This window comes from Danio rerio, chromosome 4, assembly GCF_052040795.2.
Source record: "Danio rerio strain M-AB ecotype USA chromosome 4, GRCz13ab, whole genome shotgun sequence".
Lineage (NCBI taxonomy): Eukaryota > Metazoa > Chordata > Actinopteri > Cypriniformes > Danionidae > Danio > Danio rerio.
This window is the reverse complement of record NC_141024.2, coordinates 78,940,001-78,967,912: the sequence shown is the minus strand read 5'-3', so window position 1 is coordinate 78,967,912 and position 27,912 is coordinate 78,940,001. Positions and strand designations below refer to the sequence as shown.

Genomic DNA, 27,912 nt, shown 5'->3' with positions numbered 1-27,912 from the left:
TGGCTTGCTGGTCTAGGAGTATGATTTTCGTTCATGCAATGAAAAATCCCAGATTCAAATTTCGGTTGAGCCCTTACAGTTGTCTGCTGTTTTGTAAGGTCGTTGTGGCTTACACAGAAGGCTTTTTTCTGAGAACGCCAGTTTGTCAGCAGATAGTGTTGCCATATAAAGTTGCTGTTTTGCAGTGGCTCGTTGGTCTAGGGGTATGATTCTCACTTAGGGTGCCCTTGATTCGTTAGAGAAAGATTTCTGACTAACTGACGCCTTGTGAAATTCTCCCAATTTAGTGGCTCGTTGGTCTATGGGTATGATTCTCGCTTCGGTTGCGAATGGTCTCAGGTTCAATTTCTGGACGAGCACTTGCAGGTGTCCTGTGTTTTACAGGGCATTATGTCTTTCGTAAAAACGTCTTTCAAAGAATTCCAATTTGTCAGCAGATAGTGTCGCCACATAAATATTTCTTGCATAGTGGCTTGCTGGTCTAGGAGTATGATTCTCGTTCATGCCATGAGAAATCCTAGGTTCAAATTTCAGTTGAACCCTTACAGTTGTCTTTTGTTTTGTAAGGGCGTTGTGGCTTACACAGATGCCTTTTTTCTGTGAATGCCGGTTTGTCAGCAGATAGTGTTGCCATGTAAAGTGGCTGTTTTGCAGTGGCTCGTTGGTCTACGGGCTTGATTCTTGCATAAGGTGCGAGAGGTCCCGTTTTCAAATCCTGGACGAACCATTGCAGAAGTCCCGGGTCCAAATAAAGCAAAAGCCCTGCTTCAATATTTGTTAGATAAGGATTTCTGACCGTCTGTTGCTTCTGAAGTCTTGTGAAATATTCAAGCTTTTGTGGTTTGTTGGTCTAGGGGTATGATTCTCGCTTAGGGTGCCCTTGATTCCCTTTAGAGAAAGATTTCTGACTATCTGATGCTCCTGACTCCATGTGAAATCCTGTCACTTTAGTGGCTCATTGGTCTAGGGGTATGATTCTCGCTTCGGGTGTGAGAGGTCCCAGGTTCAAACACCGGATGAGACCTTGCAGGTGTCCTGCGTTTTACAGCACATTATGTCTTTCATAAAAATGTCTTTTGAAGAATTCCAGTTTTCCAGCATATAGTGTCGCCACAAAACATTACTTTGCATAGTGGCTTGCTTGTCTAGGAGTATGATTCTCGTTCATTCCGTGAGAAATAAAAGGTTAAAATTTCGGTTGAGCCATTCAGCATATAGTGTTGCCCTGTAAAGTTGCTGTCTGAGAGAACTATGCTTTTAAGCCAGGGGTCACCAAACTTGTTCCTGGAGGTCTTAAAATGACAACCAAAGAGGTTGTTTACAGTTTTTTCCAGTTGTTTACACACATTTTCTGAAAGCATGTGTCATACTGTCAGAACTCTACACACAAATCACAAAACACACACACATTGGGCAAAACTCGTCAATTCTTCTGCAAAATGAAACTATAAGTTCAAAACAATGTGATTTCTTCTCAAAAAGGTATTTTGTTTTCAAATGACACACACAAGCTATCACATTAATAGACATTCATAAGATCAGTTGAACACTAATGTGCTTAATGTAAAACACTATGACCACTTCTACTCTATTCATCATAATGACTTTCTGTAAGCCTTCTTCTGTTCAGTGTTACACTTACTACAGACAGTACATAGACCTACAGAAGTGCATTGTAAAATTTTTCGAAAATTGTTTTTATACAAAACAAACAAATACCAAATATATTTTACTGTATTTTCCTCACAAAAACAGCGTACACAGTGTTCATCCCAACCAACTGTGGTCTACATATACCATCAACAGAAGTATTTACTAAATACAGTTACAGTAAAAAAAATAAATAAATAAATAAAAAAACAGCTATACTGCATTCTCTTTTCTGTATTGGTGTGGCCAAGCAGTGGGGGAAAGGTCAACTTGCATGGCAAATCCAGCCACGAAAAGCATGAACTGCTATAGCTTGGAGAAGGGGTATACGTGTGTTTGGATTTCGGTCATACACTTTTCATCTCCAGTCAGGAAAAATATCCTCAATAGGTTTGAGGAATAGAGAATATGGAGGGGGAGATAAACAACTTAAAAACATGGGTGTGCAGTCAACTAGTTGTGAATCAGATGAGCTCTCAAATGTAACTCAATTTGTCGCACTATCCATTATGCCTCAAAGCTATACAGTTTTATAATTCATTTCGTTAAGCTCTATAAAAAAAAAAGCACACGCACCACCTGAACTAAGGCGCTGCTGGGATTTGAGCCCAGGATCTCCTGTTTACAAGACAGACACTTTGACCAGCTAAGCCACAGCGCCACAAAAAATAATTGTAAGAGACATTTGCCCGATAACAAAAATCAAAGAAGAAAAAAATACACAACAAAAACCAGCATGTCAGGATGCAGAAAATGCTGACAAGATGGATGTGGTCTTATAGAGTCTGGATGATCATGTCTCAAACCTGACCGGTAATCTGGCCTCTGTTCAAGATCAAAGCAAAAAATGCATTAATTTATTTTTATTTAATCTATCCTTAATCATGTGTCAAGTGTTTTTTGGAACCTCCAGTTTCATTACATCCAAACCAACTGTCAGCTCGGAAAATGGAAATCATTTCATCTAAGACAATGGATAGTGCATTGGACTTCTTGGCTGTGATCTGAGTCATTTAAAGGTTGAGTTCAAGTCCCACCAGCGTTGCAAGCTTTGCCCTTTTTCTTTACTGACTTAGGAGTGGTGCGTTTCCAACATTTTTGACATCTGTCCATCCTGTTCTGCTTTTTAATTTCATTGCGCAGTGCAGGCTCAGATACTAGGGGTACTCTACAATGAAGCCGATGACATAATTGAGATGTTTTAAATAAGGGAGATTAGAAAACGGTGCAGGGCCAAGTAAGCTTAAGGAATGACTCAAAGGCAACCTGTGGTTTTGGGCAAAAGTGTCTACCACCTATTGTTGAGATCAAGCCTTTTGGATTTGTCGTACAAGAGCCTCTTTATGCATGACTTCTTAGCTCCCGTTTGTTGGTGGGGACAGGAAAATCAAGTATGGCAGCAACTTTTCCTTCAACTGGCTTTACTTGTCCTTGGCCCACCTGTTTTCCAAGGTAAGTAACTACAGCCTTTGCAAACTCACATTTTCACAAGTTTAAATTCAATGAAGCATCAGACAACTTTGTAAAAACTTGGTCAAGGGTGTTTAGATGATCTTCCCACTCGTCTGAATAGACCACCACATCATCTACGTAAACTTCACAGTTGGCAACTTCTGACAATACACGCTGCATTAAACGCTGGAAGGTTGCAGGTGCGTTACGCATTCCAAAGGCCATCACAGAATACTGGAGGAAATTGTCAGGGGTGACAAAAGCAGATATCTCTGAAGCTCGAGGTGTCAACGGCACCTGCCAATAACCTTTTAACAAGTCAAGCTTGGTGACATAGCAAGCAGAGCCAACCCGGTCCTCCATCAGAGGTAGCGGGAAGGAATCTGGTTTGGTGATATTATTTACCTTCCGGTAGTCAGTGCAAAAGCGGAAAGATAAATCAGCCTTGGGGACAAGTAAACATGGAGAGCTCCAAGAGCTCTGGCTGGGAGTTGCAAAACCATGCTGTAACAAGTAGTCAACTTCCCTCCTCATCACATCTCGTTTGAAAGGATTGACACGATAGGGATTTTGCTTGATGGGTAGAAATTCACCTACATCAATGTCATGCATGAGTATGGTGGTTTGACTTGGAACATCAGAGAACAGATTGGGATACTTGTTTATGAGCTCCACTATACTTGAACGCTGGTGCTGGGGCAAGTAATCAAGTTGGTAGTCCAAGTTAGCCAGTATAGCAGAATTATTCAATCGCATAGCTGACATTCGGTCCTCATTCACAATCAGATCATCCTCTGGGGAAAGGTATGCTGCAGTCAACACTGTAGGAACTTTAGTTAAGGTGCCAGGGTTAAGTGGTTCTTGTGCAGTGTCACTTACGATGTAGGATTTCAACATATTTATGTGACACACTCTAGTTTTCTTTCTACGGTCTGGTGTAGAGATGATATAATTGGTTTCACTCAGCTTCTTTTCGACAGTATATGGTCCAGTAAACTTCGCCTGCAGGGCTGTACCAGGTATTGGAAGCAAAACTAAAACCAAGTCTCCAGGCAGGAAGTTACGTTTCACACTCTTCTTATCATATCGACATTTCATCTTGGATTATGAATTCATCAAGTGAGTCTTGGCCACATCACAAGCCTTGTGTAGTCGTTCACGAAAGGTGCTAACATAGTCTAAGATGTTAATAGACTCTGGGCTTTTCGACAAAAACTGCTCACTTAACAGCTTCAGAGGCCCACGGATGGTGTGTCCAAAAACAAAGGTCTGCAGGGCTGAATCCTAAGGATTCCTGTACAGTTTCTCTAACTGCGAACAGCAACAAGGGCAAACCTTCATCCCAATCCCTTCCGGTACTCGTACAATATGCACGCAACATTGACTTTAAGGTTCGATGAAAACGTTCCAACGCTCCCTGTGACTCTGGGTGGTATGCACTGGACAGCTGATTGGTAACTCCCAATTCTTTACAAATTTGAGTAAATAATTTAGAAGTGAAATTAGTACCTCGATCAGTTTGGATGACTTTTGGCAATCCAAATGTTGAGCAGAACTTAACAACCTCCTTCACTATTGCCTTGGCTTTAAGAGATCTCAGTGGTATAGCCTCTGGGAATCGAGTGGCTGTGCACATCAGGGTCAGAATGTATTGATGTCCAGACTTCGACTTTGGTAGGGGGCCAACACAATCCAGAATCAGTCGTTCAAATGGTTCCCCCATGGCTGGAATTGGATGAAGCGGAGCAGATGGGATGGTTTGGTTAGGTTTTCCTGCAATTTGACACACATGACACTGTTTACAGAACTTTGACACACTTGATTTAAGTCCTGGCCAAAAGAAATATCGAGAAATGCGTTTGAACGTCTTGTTAACACCAAGATGTCCAGAAAGAGGATGCTCGTGGGCAAGCTGCAACACAAAAGATCGGTAAGTAGAGGGCAGAACAACCTGATAGATTGCTAAAGCATCATCCACATCACGATCCTTCCAGCGACGCATTAAAACATCATCTTCCCACATGAAAAAGATACGTGCATCACACTGCTCGCCTGGTTCGATGGCAGCTTCCACACAGGACTTAAGAGATGGATCCGACCTCTGAGATGCAGTCAAGTGTTCTTTATCCATTTTTAATGTCTCCACCTTAGAATCAGAGTTCAGCAAATCATTAGACACAGACTCAGGTTTAATCAATGAACATTCCAGAGATTCAACTGTGGGATTGAGGAATGAGTCAGCCAAGTCTATGACTTCCTTCCATTTTTGGCTCTGTGCTAGAGTCACTACACAAGCAGGAAATGCAGAAGGGTACTGGATAGCAACATCAGATTCAAGTGACACATCTGGTTTATCCACAACAATTGGACAAGGGAAAACTTTACCACCCGTCAAGTCATTCCCCAGGATAAGGCTTACTCCTTCCACGGGCAGTTCAGCTCGTACTCCGAGAGGAATGGTGCCTGTAACCAAATCAGACATTAGATGAACTGTATGCAATGGAACTTTTACACATCCCAATTCGATACCTCTGACTAACACATCAGTTCCGGCATACGTTTCTGGTGAAAATGGCAAAGCATCAGCTAGAATAAATGATTGCGAGGCTCCAGTATCTCTCAGAATTAAGATGGATTTGCCAATAGATTCTTTGCTAAGGGAAACAGTGCCATTGAAAAGGAAAGGTTCATAACCTGTATTTAGGATGGAACTGGTATCAGGAACTGATACTGATTGAGCAAAAGCCACACCCTTAGATTTTGCAGTAGCGAAATCAGATGATTTGAATCAAGACAGTAGAAACAAACACGCTTGTTACCAGAACGCTTCACTTCTGCTTTACGGCCTCTCTCTGGTATATCTCTTACATTGTTAGAGACCTCTTTCCCTGATTCAGGATCAAAGAACTGCCGCCTAGACTGACGTGAAGATGAAAAAACAGTCTTATGGGTCAAACCAAATTCATCAGCTACCACAGCTGCTTCAGAGAGTGTACTCATTTTCTGCTCATTCAGATGAACCACAAGTGATTCAGTTGCACTATTTTTAAATTCCTCCAATAAAAAGAGCTCTTGCAATTCCTCAAGGTTTGTAACCTTACTAGAAAGACACCATTTTCCAAAAAGAGCCTTCTTTTCTCGTGCAAACTCTACATATGTCTGTCTGGCTGATTTCATTAATGTTCGAAAGCGTTGCCTATATGCTTCTGGCACCAATTCATAAGCTCTCAACACAGCTGCTTTTACAATCTCATAATCAAGAGACTGTTCAATAGAAAGTGACGAACATACTTCTTGTGCTTTACCTACTAAATTGCATTGCAAAAGCAACCCCCACATATCCTTTGGCCATCCCAGCTTTGTAGCAATACGTTCAAAGGCAGTAAAATAAGAGTCTGCCTCTGTTTCTCTAAAAGGTGGAACAAGCTTAACATACTTCACAACATCAAAATTGGCTTGGGTATCATTACCTGAATCAAAATTAACAGTGCTAGACTGCAACTGTGAACTACTCAGCATTGGTGTAGAGGGAGCTCTAGTACGGTGGCGAGGAATAGGCTTAATGCGTAAAGCTTCTAACTCAAGCGTTTTCAACTTAATGTCTCGGTCAGCTTCAACTTCAATTGTATGCAGATGCACTAACTGGAGCTCACGTTCTTGTTTTTTTAACTCCAACTCAAGCTCTTTCAATTTAACAGCAAATCAGTAACAGATCTTTTTTCCTGCATCGATTAAAAACATCTGTAGATGGAGCAAGTGTAAATTCGGTCAAATCAAATTCCATTGCGTGTCCACACACACAAACACTCTTCCACACCAAAAAAAAAAGCAGCCAAAGCGTTCTACTCAACACCGTATGCAAGATACAAGAATACAAATAGGTGTGATAATGGAAGATTAACCAATCCAGATAAACTACTGCAACAACCAAAAATTGGTCCAAAAAAATTTTTTTAGTGAACAAGCCCCCAATAATATGTTACGTCTTACACAAGTCTAGGGGAAAATACAATGAACGCAACAATATTAATTTAAAGAGCACCAAACTGGGACCAGTCACAACACAACAACAAAGAGTAAAGTTCTAAAAAGTTTATTTACAAAACCAAACACACAATGTGTTAAGGAAGCTCTAGCTTCAGGAGTGGACTAAAGCCAAAATAACAAACAAAACAGGGTTCTGTCAGGGAGTAAAGCCTCTAAATAAACTACTAGAAAACAATGATGAAAATCAACAACAAAACTACACTGACTCCCTGACTGACCTCAAAACAGGAGAAAAAGTCCAACAAAAAGGAATGGCCGTCCACCTCCTTACTGCTTCCTGGGGGAAAAAGCAAAAGAAAGAAATCAAAGTTTAAACTGTGGTACTGCTCTTAGCCACAACACAGAACAAGTACCAATCATACACAAATTGCATCTCAAATCACAACAGTTCAACAGTTGTCAACAGCTATAATTCAACTGAAACCCAGCTAGTGCTCTGGAGAAAGGTTCCTCTCTAGCTCCTTTCTCAGCATCCAAGTGTTTGGCCTGTGTTTTTATCCCCTCTCACGTCTCCATAGTAAGTGAACACAGCTGTGGGAAGTAATCAGCAACCTGCTTGAAACTCAGGAGGGGAGGAGTCAAGGCAACAAAAGAAGAACAGGGAAAAAGACATTTGACACAATATAAACAAAAATAACTTAAAACTACGTCTCTCAACGTAACAATTGGTTTATTCTTCTTCGATTTGTGTTATCGGGCAAATGTCTCCAAAGGTCATTTATTGTGGTGCTGTGGCTTAGCTGGTCGAAGCGCTTCTCTTGTAAACAGAAGATCCTGGGCTCAAATCCTATCAGCGCCTTAGTCCAGGTGGTGAATGTGCTTGTTTTACAGAGCTTACCTGAATGCATAATAAAATTGTATAGCTTTGAGGCCTAATTAATAGTGCGACAAATAGAGTTAAACAACCTCTTTTATTGCCATTTTAGACTTGCTGTCTTTTTTTAGTCTCTGTGTGCAAAAACGTCTTGCCTTCTTTTAACTTCTTTTGACTTAGTTGGTCAAAGTACCTGTTTACTTTACAGCTGCCAGGGTTGCTTCTTCTTAAGAAATATGAGTGTTTACGCAGCAAGATGTTTAGCAGTCGGTTTTTTAACAAAACTCAAATCCTTAAGAACGCTGCTCGTTTAAGAGGACTTTGGACGATGGCTTTATATAGCATAGTGTGGTAATGCCTAACCAATTGGACTTTAATATTTCAAGTCCAGACATTCACACATGCAGCGCTACCGTTGTTACTTTTTTTCTTTTTTCGATTAAACAATTAGCCCCTGTCAAGGTTGTTTGGTGCTGTGGCTTAGTTGGTCAAAGCGCCTGTCTGGTAAACAGGAGATCCTAGGTTTGAATTCCAGCAGTTCCTTGTCCGCAGTTGGCTGTTTTTTCATAGGCCAGAGAGTACCAAAAAGTGCTTTCTCTGCAACAGTGCTAGAGGCAGCAGAGTACTGAGGCTCTCTGACGCAATGGATATTGCATTGGACTTCTAGGCTGTGAGCTGAGCCATTCAAGGGTTGTGGGTTTGAGTCCCACCAGAGTTGCAAGCTGTGCTCTTTTTCTTGACTGACTTAAGGTGTGATGCTTTTCCAACATTTTAGGCATCTGTTGTCATGTCTGATTGGTCTGATGACATTAATCATATGAGACACAAAAAATCACTGATGTATTCTGATATTCCTATGCGTAAAAGCACAACTCTTAATGATGAAGCGAAACGTAAGAGGAAGGAGAGGCGTCACCGGCAGAGGGCGCGTCGAGCCAACAAACCAGCTGGACGAACTCTCCGTGAACCCATTGCTACTTCTGATGACCCTCTTGCTCGTAGTCAAACTCTAAAGGAACTCCCTACTCGTACTTTTGCAGAACTTTCTACCGAGTTCGCACACCTGAATCTAAGTGCATAACTTTATAGCACATTATAAATCAAGGCTGATATTAAATTGCCTAAATGTTGATTTATATGATACAATGTACTCTTGAAGACTATATATCTGTCTTCTTACTGTTCAACTGATTTAGCATGCTCCTTGAATGTATGATTTAAGTAGTTTGTGCACCTATGTTTAGGGTTGATTTATAAACACAGTCACTGCGACACTGGGTATAAAAGCTGACATGTACTCATCAGCTTTGCGCTTTTCCGACTTCTGTATACTGGGGTTGGTTGCCCTTTATCCTCAACGGAGGATAAAGTAAGGATTTTGTTTCTGTTATTGGTCTTTTGTTTATTCTACTTTTTCCCTAGATTTAATTTTATTAATAAAAGTATATTTTATTTCTTATCTTCACTGGAGTGGACATTGAATTCATTCTCCAGAACCCATCAAAGTTACCCTGTGTGGTAAAGTATGAATCTAATTTGTTCTTTTGCAAAATACATTCTAAAGACGATCTTTTAACTGAACTCTAGCTAACAAATATAGCAAAGGGAGGATCCTTATTTTATCTTCGTTTAATTAGGGTGATTAAATAAAGGCGAATCAGCACAGTGTCTGTAGCTCCGCTCACTCTTCGCCTCTTTGCCCTTGTAAAAACAAAATGGCGATGGTTAACCGCGCCTACTTGTGGCTTCTTTTGCACTCTTCAGAAACCTATGGGGGATGTCACGGATACTACGTCCATATGTTTTACAGTCTTTGCCTTTAACCTGCGACGTGCATACCTTTTTGTTGTTGTTTTTTTTTTACATGAATAAATCAATGCTGTCGTTCACCTTTTACGGCGGTCTGTTTTACAACTATAGATTAGGCAAAAACATCGAAAAAAAAAAAAAAAAAGCTTGTTAGTTAATCTCGTTCAGGCTGTCAATCAAATCCATTGACTCTGCCCACTGTGTCAACCTTAGGTAATTTGATTACGGTAAATAAAACAATTGTTTTGACCTTTAAATTGTTAAAATGAGATTTTGCCCAAACTTTTTGGCAAAACAGATCACCCGCGTTGCTCACAAACTTTGTTATATGTCGCAGAAAACACAATTTGGTTGTTTGTTTTTTTGTTTGTCGCCGATTTAATTATGAAATATGGGCACCTTTCCACTGAGGTCAAGTTGGTTTTTATATTCACACATTCGGACCTTGACCGTTCCAATATGATTTCAGGCAGGATTCTTTGCAAAGTCTAAGTGGAGAAATCATATTAGCATATGAGACATGTTTACAGTCAATGAAGTTACTTGGTGGTGCTCTGTTGCTATCAGTCTCACCGGCGATTTCAGATTCATATATTGTTCATGATAATAGCCTAAACAATGTAGGCTTTGCGCCATTCAAAGTTGTCACTCTTCAAAAACGGACGAATGCGTGAATACGAAAGCAACTTTACCTCGATCAGATTTCCTCCGATTATCTGAGAAATCTGATTTGCAACATGATGGAGGTATAGTTGGTTTTATGATCGCACATTTTGTACAGTTGTCACTGAGATAGAGGTAAAGTTGGTTTTACATTTGGATAGTCAGACATTCTCCTTAATGGGAAAATGTCAGAAAAGTATACCTTGCAAATTTTTAAATGGGGAAGTCATAAGCAGCCAGTGATTATCAAAAGTACAACAATGTTCTCAGTGAACAACAGTGTTAATGTTGTTTTCAAGTCAAATTTGCATGCTCATTTGCCCATCGAATATTCATAGTAACATGGTAAACAATATAGAGACTGCTAAATGGAAAAAAAATGTGTGACTACAAAACCAACTGTACCTCAATGTCACGGAGCCATACACAGCACTAATGCTTGTATTAGCAATTGAGGTAACGTTAGAGCTGGCTTTTCTAGTTGCACATTGGGACCTTATGCCTAATGCTGTCATTTCAGAAAAGTATTCGTTCGCAAGTTCTAATATCTGTATAGTGTGTACCTGTTTTTAATAGGGGACACACACACGCATGCACACACGCACACACACACACACACACACACACACACACACACACACACACACAAGCACGCAAAGTGCAATGAGAAAGTTTGACTATCTCTTTAAATTGATCCATTTGTTTGAACAAGCTTGTCATTGATGAGAATTTGTTGTTAACATGAAGATGCTGCCCCTGCTGTTGTTTTCAGTCACAAGAAACGATGGACAATACCGATGCTGATGCATGCATGATGTGACCTAAAAGTTATATCACAATATACAGTGCAGACAAATAACCCATGATGCTCTTTGTTCCTCCAGATAGAATTGCTGTTCACTGCCTCAAGTGCCTGACGGTTCAGGAAGACCTTGCAGGGCACTTGAGGCAGTGCATGAGCGGCGGCAAGGAAGCCCTGGTTGTTGAGGAGGTGGCTTGTGCCGAGGAATCGCGCGCCAGGTTTGTCGGAGAGGGGAGGGTGATAGACCTGGCGGAGGAGAGGGGACCCCACCTACGGCTCCTTGGCCGAGTACTTCAGGGCCAAGGGCTTCCTCGTCGTGGAGCAGCAGATTCCAGTCATGTATGTAGGCATGCGTGCAGAGGGTGAACTGTGAACCATAACATGCATCACAAACACACATGAACGGCAATATTTTTTCAAAGTCAGTTTTTTTTTTGTTTTTTTTTCTTTCAGTCAATGTCACCTCGTCAAGTCTTTAAATGACACAGTAATGTAAATGCAAGTAAAACTTGTGTTTAATAAAAGAACCAAAAAAAAAAAAAAACATGCGTTTGAAGGCTTCGGCTGTTCTCCGGCACTTGCCGACTGTTTGCAAATTCAAGACCATGGTGTTTCCGAGTGACCAATCTGTTTCTGATTAATAATAGCCTAAGCATAGCTGAGTTCAAGCACTTCAAATATGAAATATATTAAAACCATTGAGAAAATAATAAATAACAACAACAACAATAAAAAGTTTAAATTATTTACATAAGATACATGAACTTACATTAACCACTTCTTATGGTGTGTAGGGTGTATACATATTTTGCAGCTAGTCTAGTTATCAATTTGTCCTCTCTCAAGTTCAAGTTGTTTTATTGGCATGACATTCAGTACAGTATTGAAAATGCACATCAAATATTCTGTTTATTAAGAAGGTTCCAGTTGTCCCAGAAATTGTTGGAGTCAACAGATTCTTCAATTGTTTTGAGCAGTTTTTGGGTGTACTCTACTTTCTTTTTTCTGATTATGTTTTTATATTTTTTTAAGCTCCTCGTAGTACCGAAGACGTAAATCTGTATTCTCTGGTTGCCTGTGTTTTTGATTTGCTAGTTGTCTTAATTTTTTCCTAATTGTTTTACAATCATACAAGTCATACCATTTTTCATTCTCTTGTTTTTGTTTAAAGGTTTTCTTAGTAGTTTTAATATTAGACATCTTTGACAAATAGTCAAATATGTCATTTATGTTTTCTACAGCTACATTGTTTCCTGGAGTATTATGATGTCTGTCTAAAATAATTTTCTTAAAATCCAAGGAGTAAACTTTACACCTAAGACTGGATGAGTTAACACCCTGGATATTTCACAGTGAGATTGTCAGCGGTTTGATTTGGTCAACAAAAAAATTCCTCTTGAATAGAACCAATCCATAAAATACCTAAATATCATATACAGTCATTTATATTAACAAGATTATCTAGAGTACAAGCAATTTTGAGTATTTTACTCACAACTATTCCATCAGGCGTGGGCAGATTAAACTGAGTGTCCACTGGCTGTTTTAGTGCTGCAGCATAGCTCAGTTTTCCCTGTTCTTGTCTGGTGTTGTCACCCATAACTGGGGCATCTCTAAGTACAAGCTGTTTCCTCTGCTAGTGGTGTGGTGGTAATACAAGATCCTGCTGTTGTTGATGAGGGTGTGGGTACTGAGGGTGTAGGCGTGCTGGCACAGGGTGTGGGTGCTGAGAGTGTGGGTGCACTGGCACTGGGCGTGGGTGCTGATGTTCTGCTGGCACAGGGCGGGGATGGTGAAGGCATGGGTGCTCTCTCTCTCTTTTTGTCTCTCTAACTCTCTCTCTCTCTCTCTTTATAATAGCTAGTTAAACTACATTCTAATATCATCAACAGTGGGCATTTTGATACATTTTTAAACATAACTGAAGTTAAGTTTTTTTTTTTTCTTTTCAGCAGCAGCAAAAGTCCCTACCCCTCCACAATGGAGGCGGATATGGCTGAGGTTGCCCGTCGCCTCAGCCAGCGGTGCGAGCTGCCTCCCAGGACCCAGATGGAATTTCGCAGCTTCTGCGTGGCCACACTAGTGTGGCTACACCGTCTGGGTCCTGGAAGCGTTAGGGAGCTTAAGGTAAGGCCAGCGCCAACACCTTTGAGTTTGAAAACACTGATTTGTTTGCTTGTTGAGCCCTGTAACAGGCCTCATATCTGTTCTTACGCTCTACACGCACAGGAGCGGGAGTGGCTGGGCAGGCGGCCAGAGGGGGACGCTGTCATCCTGACGCTTCCCAGCGAAGCCGTGAGCCTGAGCCGGAAAGAGAAAGAGGCAAGTTGATCCTAACCAAAGATAATTACCATAAAAAAAAATGAATGACTAAAACTGTCTGGTGAGAAATGCTAATGTAGAACATTTTAACTCGTGATTAAACTGATGAGCGCGTATGTTGTAAAGTGTAACATGTCTCGTGTGTAACCTATGCACCTCTCTCTTTTGCCGCAGTGGCTGGAGTGCTATTTCAGGCACGTCCGGCCACTCTGCCTTAAGGCTTACGCTGCGGGAACAGATGACAAAGGATGCTTCTTCCTGGGAGCGTCAGGACTCGCCCTTACTAACCCCACCGCAGACATCCAGCGCCTGAAAGCAAAGCAAGTGTTCTTGTCAGCTATTAATGTTTTTAGCCTGTTATTTTGTGTGTAAATTTCCACCCATGCACTTTTCAGGAATTACTAATACATGCATACATACTAGAGCTGCACGATTCTGGCTAAAATGAGAATCTGAATTTTTTTTTGCTTAAAATAAAGATCACGGTTTTCTCACGATTCTATAGATGTAACATAAAGGTCTGGTAAAAACAAACATATGGCACAGCATCGATAATAATATTATGTGTAGATCTAAATAGTTCTATTCTACTTATAATACTTCTGATGTTGAATTATTATGTTTGAGATATATGTTTGCAATCTGTCATTGACAACATCATTAGACAGTTTTATTCACTGGTAAAATCAGACATTTGTCATTATTAGATTATATTCAACAATATATTGGCCAGAGTAGTTATACTGACACTGTAAACATTTATTTTCATGCACAACTGTGTGTTCGCTATGAAAGAAAAGACATCAAATGCTTGTCATAATCATAACTCTATAATGCGATATGATCATTTAAATGAAGTGGACACTTTCGGATTCATTTTGACTGCTGTTCATACTTCGCACGCTGCTCCCAAACGATCATTCTGTGCCACAAACTGAATATTATTTACAACTTTGTTACCTGTTACTCACAACATATGCAGGTTCTGTTAACTAAGGTAGACACGCGCACGCCCTCTCTGTGATAACAGCTCACGTTCAGCAGCTCACATCATGTGTGATTTCCCGGCCGCGAAAACATCATTATATGAAGACAAAAATTTAATTTTTTAGGTAAATTATACCTTATAAATACTGTATGTGATTCATTTAACATAATTTGGAGGTGTCCATGTCACTGAGTAATGTATGTGAAACAATGAAAAGACTCGTGCAGCCGCCTTTTCTTCTCTCTGAACTTGAAAATATGATTGACAGAATCGTAGAAATGCTGGATTAGGATCGTCTAGGGGGTCGAATCGAGATCACGATCTTTTAACGATTAATTGTGCAGCTCTAATACATACATACATACATACAAGAAAAAAATTGACCGCATATTCTGTCTGGCCCCAGCCATCACTGACATCTTGCTCTATACATTTCAACAGGTACGTCAAGAGGCAGCCCCCACCGCCGCTTGACCTTCTTCTCCAGCTGGCGAGGAGAGGTACAGTACAAGGGGGGGTTGGAGAAAAGAAAAGCAATAGTTGCGTTATTGGCATGACAAATGTTACAAATGTATTGATAAAACAGTTTTAAAGTTTACTTAAAAAGTAACACACACACACACACACACACACATACATATATATATATATATATATATATATATATATATATATATATATATATATATATATATATATATATATATATCAAACAGTAAATAGTAGTAAAAATAAATAAAAAATCTATAATATATTTAACAATCTGTACATTTAACTATCAACATTTTAGGATAAAACAGTAATAAAAACAATAAGTCAAAAAAGTTAAAGATTTATCGTTTTCTCTCTCTATCTCTCTCTATTCCAGGCCGTCCACCTCTGACCTGCAACCCCCTCCGTTGCCTCCACCTCGTTATTGGGGGGCTTTTCAGGACAAGTTTCCAATCAACTTGAATGGGAAGCCCCCTAGTATGGCAGAAGCAGCCACTACCACCACTGGAGGAGGGAGCAGTACAAACTCCGAACGCGCCATCTCCTAGGTAAGTGCTCACCTTTATGGCGTCCGCATAGGGTCATTAAGATGACGCTGCAACGTGCACTCATCTCACTGAACGTGACGTCTGCCGAACGTGACGTCTGCGTCTACCGAACGTGACGTCTGCCACATTCTGTTCAGCTGCCTGAGAACGTGACGTCTGCCACTTTAATGTTCCGCTGACTGAACGAGACGTCTGCGTGTCGCCTGCCACTTTACTGTTCCGCTGCTTATTCCAGCTTTATTTTACCTATTAGTTCTCTATTATTGTTTTCACTTATCCTCAGTTATGTTTAATTTGAAATTGAGTTCTTTTTACCATTTTTATTCACAGCTTTTTATTTCAACTGGTATATATTTATAAATATTTATACAAATGATATAAACATTTTGGTATGCTATTATTAAATGTCAATTTAAATAACATAAACAATATTCGTACAGTTATAATTTTATGTAGTTGTACAGTTTGTCAAGTTTTGACTGACAGGTGTTCTGACATAATTATACAAAAAAAATGTACACCTCAAAAGTCAAGAGCATGCTCACTTTATAATTATTATTATTATTATTTTGTACTTTTATAGAATAAATGTTTTTGCAGGTACAACCCGGGCGTATTGTAGAAACGTAGTCCCGCGGACGTTTCTGGAGGCCGCGGAATATGTCCCGGCGGGTACGTACAGCTGCAGTTTTTGTTTTTGCGAATCCGCGAGAGGCCGCTGTTGTGCACTTTTTCTCATCTCAAAAGTCTCTCGCGGGCGCGACGCGTCAACCCGTCAGAGGCCGCTGTCCGACTGACCAGATCATTGACTGCGCGACTCTTTCCCTCAACCCAACCAATTTTACCAATTGACCCGCCTGCCCGCTCGCTTCCCTGAACCCGAGCAACAGTTTACAAAAGCCTTCCAAAACAAGAAAAGCCCTGATTTTTTTTTTTCTACCGGAAATGTAGAAAAATGTTGGAATGTGTTGCACTTACATATGTTGTATCACATTTATTTTCTCTAAGTAACGTTACTGAAAATTACCACATACATCACAAACATTCCACGTTTGTGTCGGGTAATTAAATCGTCAGCTGTTCAGCAGTACCTGTTTCTACCGGCAGGTGGGAGTGGCACTGTTGTCTCATGGTTTTAAAAAACTCCGCTACTGCACTTCATTTATTCATTGTTTTAAGGGGCTAAAGTTGATGAGGTAATAATATTTTTTTTCTCTTTTGCGAAAGTGAATAGTTCTAACTACAGATGAAGCTTAATATTTGTTTCCACAGTATAAAATGTGTGTAGTTTTGTTGAAATAAAATAACTGTAATCGATCATATCAATGTAAATACATGCGAATTAGTCAGTAAAATGTAAATTGTACTAGCTTTCTAGATATGAAGTAGATATCTAGGCATAGTTTTCGAGATATAATATGGCCAGTCACTTCTGTTTCTGTAATAAAATCACAGTGAATTAATGGATCTAGCTTATTATTTCATAGCTACATTCTACTGTAACATGCTATGTCAGTTAGCAGGGGATTATAAATCGACTTTCTTATTAAAATACCTAAGATGGCTGGAAGAACACATATAGTTGAAGTCAGAATTATTAGCCCCCCCTTACCCCTAATTTTTGTTTAACGGAGATTTTTTTCAACACATTTCTAAACATAATGGTTTCAATAACTAATTTCTAATAACTGCATCAATTTATCTTTACCATTATAACTGTAAATCATATTTGACTAGACATTTTTAAGACTATACAGCTTAAAGTGACATTTACAGGCTTTAAATGCAGGGTAGGTAGGCAAGTTATTGAATAGTGATGGTTTGTTGTGTAGCTTGAAGGGGCTAATCATTTTGACTTAAAAATATATATATTTTTTTAAATGCAAAATTGCTTTTATTCTAGCTGAAATAAAACAAATGAGACTTTCTCAAGAAGAAAAAAATATTATCAGACATACTGTGGAAATTTCCTTGCTCTGTTAAACATAATTTGGGAAATATTTAAAAAAGAAAAGAAAATTCAAAGGGGGATAATAATTCTGTATAAAACATTCATTGTCGCAGTCGTGTAAATGATCAGTTAAAGTCTTGTCATGTTTATTCAGATCTTATTTTTATTCAACTACAGCAATAGCTGATGCCTTCATCCATATTAGGGATTTCCTGGACTGTTCATCTTCTTTGTGAGGCATATATAATTTCTGCTTAAGTATGAATAAAACGGGGATTACATGTATTTAAAGTGCTACAATGCCCACATCAACCATTTTGAGGAAAACTGGAAAAAAAAATCCCTCTAAAGTAATTTGTAGTAAACATATTTTTAGCATATAGATCTTTATTTAAATTTTTTTGTAATATTTTTTATTAAGTTGTTATTATATCAAAAAGAGTAGCCTATTGAATATCAATATTTTGCATGGTATTGAATTAAAAAATTCCAGTATCTTGACAACACACCTAAGGTAATCACTCTGTCCAACATTTTTGTAGCTTTGTATCACATTGGATAACAACTCACTCTATAAAATAAATCATATTTTCAGTTTTGAAGACATGCAGAAAATTACATTTTCAAAAAAAGTAACAAAAAAACTTGTGGTGTGATATGGCTTATAACAGACTAGTAAATGAGAAGTGGGTTAATTTATCAATGTTTTTTTCCTTTTTGGTGTTACAAGTCACAAAGCTTCACAATTAATTGTTAAACTGTCAACTCAAAAACCCTTTATTTATTATTAAACCATTTACAATCCTATTATTAACATTACAGTAGATCACCTTATGTAAGTGAGGGTATATTAGTGGGGTGAATTAGAACGTCTTTTTTGTGTGGTTAGGGGATACTTTTTAGGGGCTAAGCCCCTTATCCCTTTCGACCCTAGCAACACCCCTATAGCAAATGTTTAGGCAAATTTATAAAATTATGTAATTGTCCTTTTCTTACATTATCAATTGCTTGTGTCATGTTGCTCAAAAAGTGTAATTATTTGTTGAATAGTGTAACCCAGTAGTCACCAACCTTTTTAAGCCCAAGATTTCCTAGTTCAACCTTGATGATATGGAAGGTCTACCTAAAGATAAACAGGTAGAAGACAGCTTTTTCCTTGAGCCCTTTATTTCATTTTTTTGTATCAATATTCTTACACATTCTTCAGTCTTCACATTTGGAATATTTACTCCATCTCCTTTTTTTTGCCTTTACCATTTTAACCTTAAGTGTGTGGAATATTTTAAATCCTCATATCTTATATTTGTTAAATACATTAAATTTTAATGTCACTGTAGGGCTTTTATGAGTCAAATTAAATAATTTACACTGCAAATAATTTTGAGATTAATGTTTCAAATACATTTTTAATGTGCTAAAAATGTTGGTAAAAATTTAATGTCACCAATATAACAATGTACTTTATCAGTATTACCTGATGTAAACTATGACAGTCATTGAACAAGACTGGACTATATGTATATTAATTATTTAAATTTTATCATCACAAATTGACTGTTTTTGAGTGCTTAAACACAATTTTTTTTTTTTTTAGTGTACACAAAAACAGCAGGTGCTATGAACATAGTATTTTATTTACCACAATTACAACACAAAAAAAAAATGTTTTTGCATGACAAAGAACACTAGAAACTAAAAAGAACAATATACACTGCAAATTTTAGATAGTAGATTTAACTACCTTGGAGTTAAAATTAACACTCCCTTAGAGTTTATATGGGAACCACTATAAGTATTAAAAATAACACTTTTGAAAGTGTTAACATTGTCAACACCAAGAGAGTGTTAATTAACAAACTCTTATTGTGTAAAATATCTGTTAAATTTCTGAAAAAATACCAGCAGCTGTGGTTGCCAGAATCTTTCTGTGAAAAAGATGGAAGTTTTATATAACTGTATAAGTTTACAAAAAATAACCATATTTCATGAACTAACACATTGTTTATTTTACAAAATCATAGCTTAGTGCATAAAAATGTGAAGTCTTTAGATGCAATAATGTTTTCATGTGTGATTCCAATTAGCAAACAGATTTCGACTGCATTAGTAACTACACAGTTACCTTTAAACAAAAGAAGATGCAGCATTACATCAAATACTCTCAGTTCATCTTGGACTTGAACAGAGACGCTATTATCCTCCACAATGGTGACACAAAAACTGTTTTGCTGTTTTTCTGTCTTTTTTCTTCATTTTTAGATTTTACGGAAAAATACCAGCAGCTGTGGTTGCCAGTAATCTGCTGTTTTTAACATTCATAAATTGTTTAGAGAATATTTCTGTTAAAAGCACATTTAACAGTCTGTATTTTTATCGATCTCACACTGCAAATTTTAGATTTGGTAGATTTAACTACCTTAGAGTTAAAATTAACACTCCCTCAGTGTTTATATGGGAACCACTATAAGTGTTAAAATAACACTTTTGAAAGTGTTAAAATTTTTAACACCCAGAGTGTTAATTAGCAAACTCTTATTGTGTAAAATATCTGTTAAATGTATGTCAAAATACTGGCAGCAGTGGATGCCAGTAATCTGCTGTTTTCAACATTTTACATTCGTAAATTCAGTTTCCAGAATATTTCTGTTAAAAATACATCCCATAGTCTGTATTTTTCATTCGAACACACGTAAGCCTTACATTCCAGAGCAAAATCCTCACTAGTGTCCTCACTACAGAGGGCTGAACACTCAGACAGTGATGAAGTTAATGAGACGATTAAGTGTCTAATTAAAGGAGGATTGAGAATTGTTGATGAACAACTGTTAACAAACAGAATCACTGAAGGAAAGAAAAACACAAGCCAAAACCAAAGATGAAATCAACTCAGAAAAAAAAACTCTAAATAAAATAATAATCAATAAAAATAAAACAAATTACACAATAAAAAATGTTATTTTTCAACATCTTTTAAAAAAAACTCATCACATTAAACAACTTATCATAGAGCTTCACCTATTACTGACCTGTGACTTTATTTCTGTCATGTGAACAAAAGCTCTTAATGAAATTTCTGTTGTTCATTTGAAGTCACCACGATGGAGGACAGAGTCTGCTTTAGTCAGGCTCTTCAACTTCTTACTATAAATGTCTTTTATTTTGACTGCTATAGTTGGTGTCAATTACACTATATAAACATATAGCATGGAAAGCCGAAAGAAAATTAAAGTGTCAGTCTGAAGAGTTTGTTAATGATAACATAGCCATCCTTTCCTGCGTGTTTTCTAATTCAATATCATATTAGTTATGTGTGAGAAATAAATAATATACATAAATGAAACCACTGAAGCTCCAATAAAATAAAAACAATATTTACAATGAGAATGTTTGATCTATGGGAGAACTCAAAAACGCACAGACATCAATAATTAGTCTTTGAATCTCAATGATGGTGACAAACAAAAAAATAAAAATCAAGTAAAAAAAACACTACTGAAATATCACCTCCCAAAAACAACACAAAATAAAGGAAAAGAAAGAGATTGTAAGAACATAAAGCTGCATAATTTATTCATGCTGCAATGCAGGCTGGGAGCTTTGTACTATGCTGGCACCCAGCATGCATTGCGGCATGAACTATGCAGCTTTTTTTTTTTAGCAACCACGGTTGAGGTTCCTATCCTGATTCTTGATGTCTGTGTGTCATAATGCACAAGCTGGAGCTTGAATGTTTAGTGCATGACACTCTAATTAATTTTTTGTTGAATCTTTTATGAAGAGCAGCAGACTGCCAGTAGTATTGTCCCATGCAGTTTTAAAACAACTATATTTACATATCTTTATGAATCAACTTATTAAACACCTGAAATTATATCTAGAACAATTAAGCATAAACGTATAGTTTCTCTTGATCTTTCTTGCTATAGCTAATGAGTTTTAGAAACATTAGGATATAAGAGTAAAGCTTCAAGAGCTCAAATAAGCAGCCTCTGATCTCCATGATGGTGAGGTCAAATTAAATATTTTAATAAAAAAATATTCTTACAGAAATGAAGTCAAACTGTAATCAGTGAAGCTGCTTATGCTATTATTTAATGGAGTTGTTTAATCCTCTGTTTTAATTCAGTTGGTTTGGTGTGAGGCTGTGTCTGTAGTTTTATTTCTTCCTTCAATTTCTTATTCCTTCAGTGATTGTGCTTGTTAACAGCAGGTGTTCAACAGCAGGTGTCTGAATTCACTTATTTGTGGTCATTCACTCTGTCTAGTGGACTAAACTAATTGACTAATTTAAGGGCCAGGTGAATGAGGGTGTGGCGAGATTTCAGACACTCTGATTAGTTTCTCAAATACAAGGGTTTTCTACAAAGGTAGATACATGTTACTCTGTGTGACAAGGAGGCAAATCAGCTTCTAATGCCGATCTAACTCTAGAATTTTAACACTTTACTCTGAATTACCTCAACACTTGAAATTTAACACCAATGAATTTGCTGTGTAGCAGTACTACATAAGGTAAGCATAAAAAACAAGCCCTTTTTCCTTAGTAAGGGCTTAGACTTGCCAGGATTAGGCCGAAGACCAATTAGGACATTTAAGTAAGTTTTATAAACATGCTTAAAAAAATTATTGGTGTGCATCTTGAGACAAAACAAAGGCACTGATATTAAACAATCAATCACTGCATTTTTTTTCAGTAGAAACAGCTCAGACTTACTTTTTATTGGAGGACTAGGCTTAAGCCTTGTCTGTGAAACCGGGGGTAAGAGTCTTATTTTTGTTACAGACATATTTTTAAAAATTTCATATTCAATAATATGTCACAACTGTGTAGGGCTGAGACCAAAATATTGATTTCTTTATTCTAATATATTCAAATGTTTATGAGCTGCTATCCACTTTTAAATCCCTAGTATCAGTCTTGACCCCTTGGCTATTGTCAGATGAATGAAGAAAACCTTATGAAATACCTGTATAACATACCATTTAATAAACGCTAATGATCTTTGAGGTTTGTAATTGTTGATACCAAATTTAAGGAATAAATAAATCATTTTGGTTAAATGTGTGCTGAGCAATGTAACTCCATAGATCAAACACAAATATACCAAAATGCTTTTTCTAACGCTTTAATACTACTTACAATGCGAAGTGATCTGAGGCGCATTGCTGGCGCATTGCTATTTTGAGAAACTATAATAGATTTTTCAATTGACCAGAACAAATCCGGCCTAAAGTCGATCGCAGAGTGCGTTAGTTGTGCGCCTCGCTTATACACTGCTTAATACACACAAGATGTAGAGCAGAGGTGGGACCAAGTCATTGTTTGGCAAGTCACAAGTAAGTCTCAATTCATTGCCCTCAAGTCCCGAGTCAAGTCCCGAGTCAAGACAGGCAAGTCCCAAGTCAAGTCCCGAGTCAAAGGCAACAAGTCTCAAGTCAAGTCCAAAGTCCTGCAGTTTGATTTTCGAGTCTTTTCGAGTCTTTTTAACAGAAAAATAAAATATATACAGATTAGGTATGGTTGTAAGATCTGTATTAATTAAACAAACCTTTTTTTATTAAAGAACATTGCTCAGATATATAAAAATACAAATGCAATTTTCTGAAAAAGTACTGAACAGTGCTGCGTCTCGTCTCCACAGCATAATGCACAAGAACGAGTTCCACCAAAAAAAGACTCCATTTTGCCTCACATCACACAGAAATTGCAGGTCTACTGCTGTCTAATTCATTAAGTTTAGTTGTGCCCGTATGTTATGTCTTCGGTGATCAACTTGAGATTAACCAAAATTACATAACCTCAATGAGGCAGCAGTAGACCAACTCCTGTATATGCCGCAAAGTTAAATTGAGTGAAATTGGAATTTTGTCAATTGAATCTCGTGTGTGCTAAAAAGATATTGCTGCAAATCTGTCTTGCAGCAATGTAAAATGGTAGCACATATTGTTAATGAAGTAGGCTACTTCATACAAACAATAACGTTGTTTTCTTCACATAGCGTTGAAGAGCTTTGCTCTCTACCTTGTGTGATGCTCGTGCACGGATTTCCTCTGTTTGTGGACAAAACTGATTGCGAGTTCTCAAATTTTCTCTCGCTCTCAAATATGCACTGCTCACACACAAATTTTCTTGAGCGCTCTCAGAGATTATATGCAAACTCACAATTTGTGTCGTGTTCCCTCTTCCTTTTATGCTTTTTGATATGATTCATATTGCTGCACTGTTTAATAACAATAACCAAAATACTAAAATAGACTTACATATTAAATGTTTAATCTAATAAACCATAACATTTTTGGTTGTTTTATATGATGAGATATTTTCAGTTTCAAACACTTAAAGACAGAGAATAGACCAGTGGTGCCCCCCTGAAAATTTGCTTAAGGGGGGCCAGAAGAGGCCAGCTACGTCAGTGGCACCAATCAATCCACAATAATTTAGTGGCTGCTATTTATTTATTGAAATATTGCATTGTATTGCATTTATGTAAGTAGATTTAAATAAATAATGTCAACAGCAAAATCATATCGGGTTGGCCACAGGGGTGGCTAGAGTTTACACAGGGGTAACACCCCTTGTAAAGGGGTTTACACCACTATAAGGCACCCCTGGAATAGATGTTGGATGTAAAGAATACATTTTATTTTAAAAGCATTTAAACAAAAACTAATGCAAGCAGAAATGTAACTGTGATAAAAATAAGGAAACACTTGAAAAGGTATTATAGTCTACTGTAATCTCACTATCAATCTCATTTTATCATGGCAGCTAAAATAAAGTAAACTAGTGTCTGCTGGCTTCCACTTTGCTGATGAGATTGTGGAGGACATTTTCCATGTCATCCTCTTCATTTTGAGGAAAGCTGTGCCACAGGGCCCCTGAACACGTATATTGGCATGTTCTGTGTTTTGAACAGTAGCCTACTACAGTAAAGAACTTCAATTGATCAGTTGTGGTAATACTATAGTTGCTATGGTAACACAAGTGTAATATAAACAAATTACCCAGTGCTGTATTATTTTACAATATAGGGTATTTTATACTACAAATCCCTACACTTTACTGTAGTAAAACTACACTTTGTATTATTTTATCTCTTCACTATTGGTAATACTACTGTATTATGAAGCATTCATTAACAAGTCGTAAATAATACTAGCCTAAAACATAAGTATAATACAAGTATACAACAAGTATAATACTCAAAAACACTAGAATTTATTAAAGAATTTACCTTAACCTTTTAGTTTTTTGTGTATTGTTAATAAATAGTAAAGCAAGAAAGAAACCATATCAACATTCTTGGAATAATCCTTCGCTAAGCCTTGCCCTCCTTAGTTACTGTTGCTACTACGCCTGTCAAGCTTTCATGCCTGGCACATCTATTACAGTGTGTATGCGCTGGTGTCAGACATTCCCAAGGATTTAATTAGTCATTTTTGGCAAACAGGTGAGATATCTGAGAAAGCCAGACAAAAGAGGACTGCAGTATACATTACAGGGGTATATTCACAACATAATAGCAACTGATTAGAGAATAATTTTATCAAAATTGAAGCAAGGTTAGTCTAGCCACCTCATACGCTGAACATTCAACAGCATAGTTCATGCACAGCAGGAGAGGTGAAAGTATAAAATAATCTAATAACCTAAGAAACTGATGGATTTGTGCCGAATATTAGCATCATTGACCCATAACAGTGTACAGTACCTATTACTGTCAGCATGTTTGTGTGCTCTTTATCCAGTTTTTATTCAAATTTGCAGTTAAGTGGAAGAAAAAAAATTGAAATGCAAATCAAAGTATAAATAACAGAAGTGAACAAATAGATTTTTCCTACCAGCAAATATTAGTGTATGTATTTATATGCGTTACAATAGCGAGGGTTTAAACTAAGCAGTGCTCACAGGGTTCAACGCTAAGGATTTTTTCTACTGGCCTGATCGGGCCAGTGGTTCTGATTTTTACTTGCCCTGCCCAAATTTTCACTGGCCCCACCAAAAAAAAAAAAAAAGAAGTTAATCGCTATTTGAATGTGCGTGTGTGTGTGTGTATACACACACACACACACACACACAGTTGATTTCAGAATTATTAGTTCCCCTAAATTATTAGCACCCCTGTTTATTTTTTTCCCCAATTTCTATTTAACAGAGAACAGATTTTTTCAGCACATTTCTAAACATAATAGTTTTAATAACTCATCTCTAATAACTGATTTATTTTATCTTTGTCATGATGACTGTAAATAATATTTTACTAGATATTCTTCAAGACACTTCTATACAGCTTAAAGTGACATTTAAAGGCTTCACTAGGGTAATTAGGTTAACTAGGCAGGTTAGGGTAATTAGGCAAGTTATTGTATAATGATGGTTTGTTCTGTAGACAGTCTGAAAAACAATTAGCTTAAGAGGCTAATAAATTTTACCTTGGTTTAAAAAATGTTTTTATTCTAGCCAAAATAAAACAAATAAGATTTTGTTCAGAGGAAAAAATATTATCAGACAAAATATCAACATTTCTTTGCTTTGTTAAACATCATTTAGGAAATATTTTAAAAAGAAAAAACAAAAAACAAAAGGGGGCTAATAAATCTGTATATATATTTACGGTAATTTTTAAAATGTTTAAGGAAAACTATTCAGTTCATCAAGGCTATATTTATAAATGTAAAAAAGGTGTAATTGTTAAATATTTATTAAAATTTTAAATAACTGCTTTGTTATTGTATTTAGTTTCAAATAAAATAGTTACTCCAGACATTATTGATTTTATAACTTTTACCATTAATAAATATAATAATAATTAATATTAGTGATTTCTGAAGGATCATGTGACTGGAGTAATGAAGCTGAAATCTCATCTTTAAAATCACTGGAATAAATGAATAAATTAAATGATAAACTACTTTTGAACAGTTATTTTATAGTGCAACATTTCACAATTTGTATTTATGATGAAATAATTGCAGCCCTGGTGAGCAGAAGAAGCTTATTTTAACATATTTAATCACACTGACCCCAAACGTTTGTGCATTGTGTATAGAATATTTTATAAGTGAAAATGTGCACTTTAATTTAACAACCCACAGACATCGTCACCGAATACAAATCGAGGTCAGACTTTCTCATATATACAGAGCCTCATTTCAATTGTCAGGTTTTGTAGAAATCGATCAATTGAATTAATCAATCTATTAAAGAAACGTTGACTATAATTCTGTATTTTAGGCTTAAATTATAGAGAGACATAGCAGATGAACCGATACTGCATCAGATCAATGTAAATCTTTCTTTCGAGCTGTCAGTGCGGAAATGAACAAAACAACAGGCCTAATACAACATTTTATACGATTAAAATATGGAAAAATTAACAGATAGTAATTTCGGTCAATTTTCCTGACGGATAAACCGAGATCAGGCTGGATAAACAGCTCTCGGTAATATTTCAGCATGCTTTCACTTTCGCATTTACCGGTAAGAATGACATCTGGCCCAGCTCATCATTCTCTCTTCATATAGCCGTATATATGGCTATTACACGATCATAGTACACTGTGATATAGCCTGGGTCGTTAGTTCGTTGCATTGTTTTGTTTTCTCGCTACAATCGATACGCTCAATAGGACAGAGACCGCGTCTCATTCAGGCGATCTTGGACTAATTGATTTGGCGCGGAAGCGAGCGCAACTGCTGGATATATGCCAAAAAAAAACACGCTAACGGGGGAAACGAGACAGATTCCGAAACAAACGTCTATGTGTGAAAGCACCGTAAGATTGTATTTGCACACAATTGACAGACAGTCGCAGCACGCAGCTCTGGCTCGATCTGGCAGGCAAAAAGGCAGCAGCTGGCCCGATCGAGCCAGTAACATTTTGTACACTGGCCCGAATGTCTCGCACGCTGGCCCCGGGCCATCGGGCAGTCCTTATTGTCGAGCCCTGGCTCATAATATCGAGTGGGAAAAAAAGAAAAAGACCGCTGGGAAGCATAACCTGCTTTGTTTTTTTTTTATTTTTTTTTTTTATAAGAAACACAGTTTAGATCTGTTTAGGATAAGAGGAGTGTGAGTTATTGCCACCTATCACTGAATGTGAATATCGAAAACAAAACCAACTTAGCTTAACTCCTTTGCCGCCCCTCACACAGCTTGATCCACGCTGGCATTTCTCCTCTTGGGCTTTGGTTTTGAAAAGGGAAAAAATCCCACCACCCAGTCCAAACTTTTAGGATAGCAGGTGTCAGATTTTCACAATCCAATTGCGCAACGATTTGGCTTGTTTCCCTCGCTCGAAAGCTTGACAGAGCCTCTGCCCGTAGCTACGATTGGTAAGCCGCGATTGGTGGGTGGCGGTTTTTGGGCGTGG

General features: G+C 37.5%; 2 protein-coding genes and 1 non-coding gene across 8 annotated transcripts in view; 1 reads left to right on the top strand and 2 right to left on the bottom strand.

Moving 5' to 3' along the window:
* Positions 1-27,912, bottom strand: part of LOC137489621 (uncharacterized) — a 403,605-nt gene that overhangs the window by 267,197 nt on the left and 108,496 nt on the right. For 2 of the 3 annotated variants that reach the window (XR_015483460.1, XR_015943089.1), the window contains one exon: positions 20,496-20,553. The exons of the other annotated variant lie outside the window; for it this stretch is intronic. The gene's annotated coding sequence lies outside the window, so the exon portion shown is untranslated. Of the gene's footprint in view, positions 1-20,495; positions 20,554-27,912 lie in introns of those variants that run through there. 3 annotated transcript variants of the gene reach the window in all.
* trnat-ugu (transfer RNA threonine (anticodon UGU)) lies at positions 2,238-2,311 on the bottom strand. The gene has a single exon. It is a non-coding gene; the product is annotated as a tRNA-Thr (tRNA).
* Positions 11,694-27,912, top strand: part of LOC141381853 (uncharacterized) — a 25,939-nt gene continuing 9,720 nt past the window's right edge. For 2 of the 4 annotated variants that reach the window (XM_087249561.1, XM_087249562.1), the window contains exons 1-4: positions 11,694-13,559; positions 13,734-13,879; positions 14,989-15,047; positions 15,416-15,587. In XM_087249561.1, coding sequence (XP_087105687.1) covers positions 13,218-13,559; positions 13,734-13,879; positions 14,989-15,047; positions 15,416-15,501 — 633 coding nt within the window. In that variant the 5' untranslated portion in view covers positions 11,694-13,217 and the 3' untranslated portion in view covers positions 15,502-15,587. Of the gene's footprint in view, positions 13,560-13,733; positions 13,880-14,988; positions 15,048-15,415; positions 15,588-15,618; positions 16,275-16,477; positions 16,909-27,912 lie in introns of those variants that run through there. The other 2 variants (XM_087249563.1, XM_087249560.1) reach the window with 2 other exon arrangements.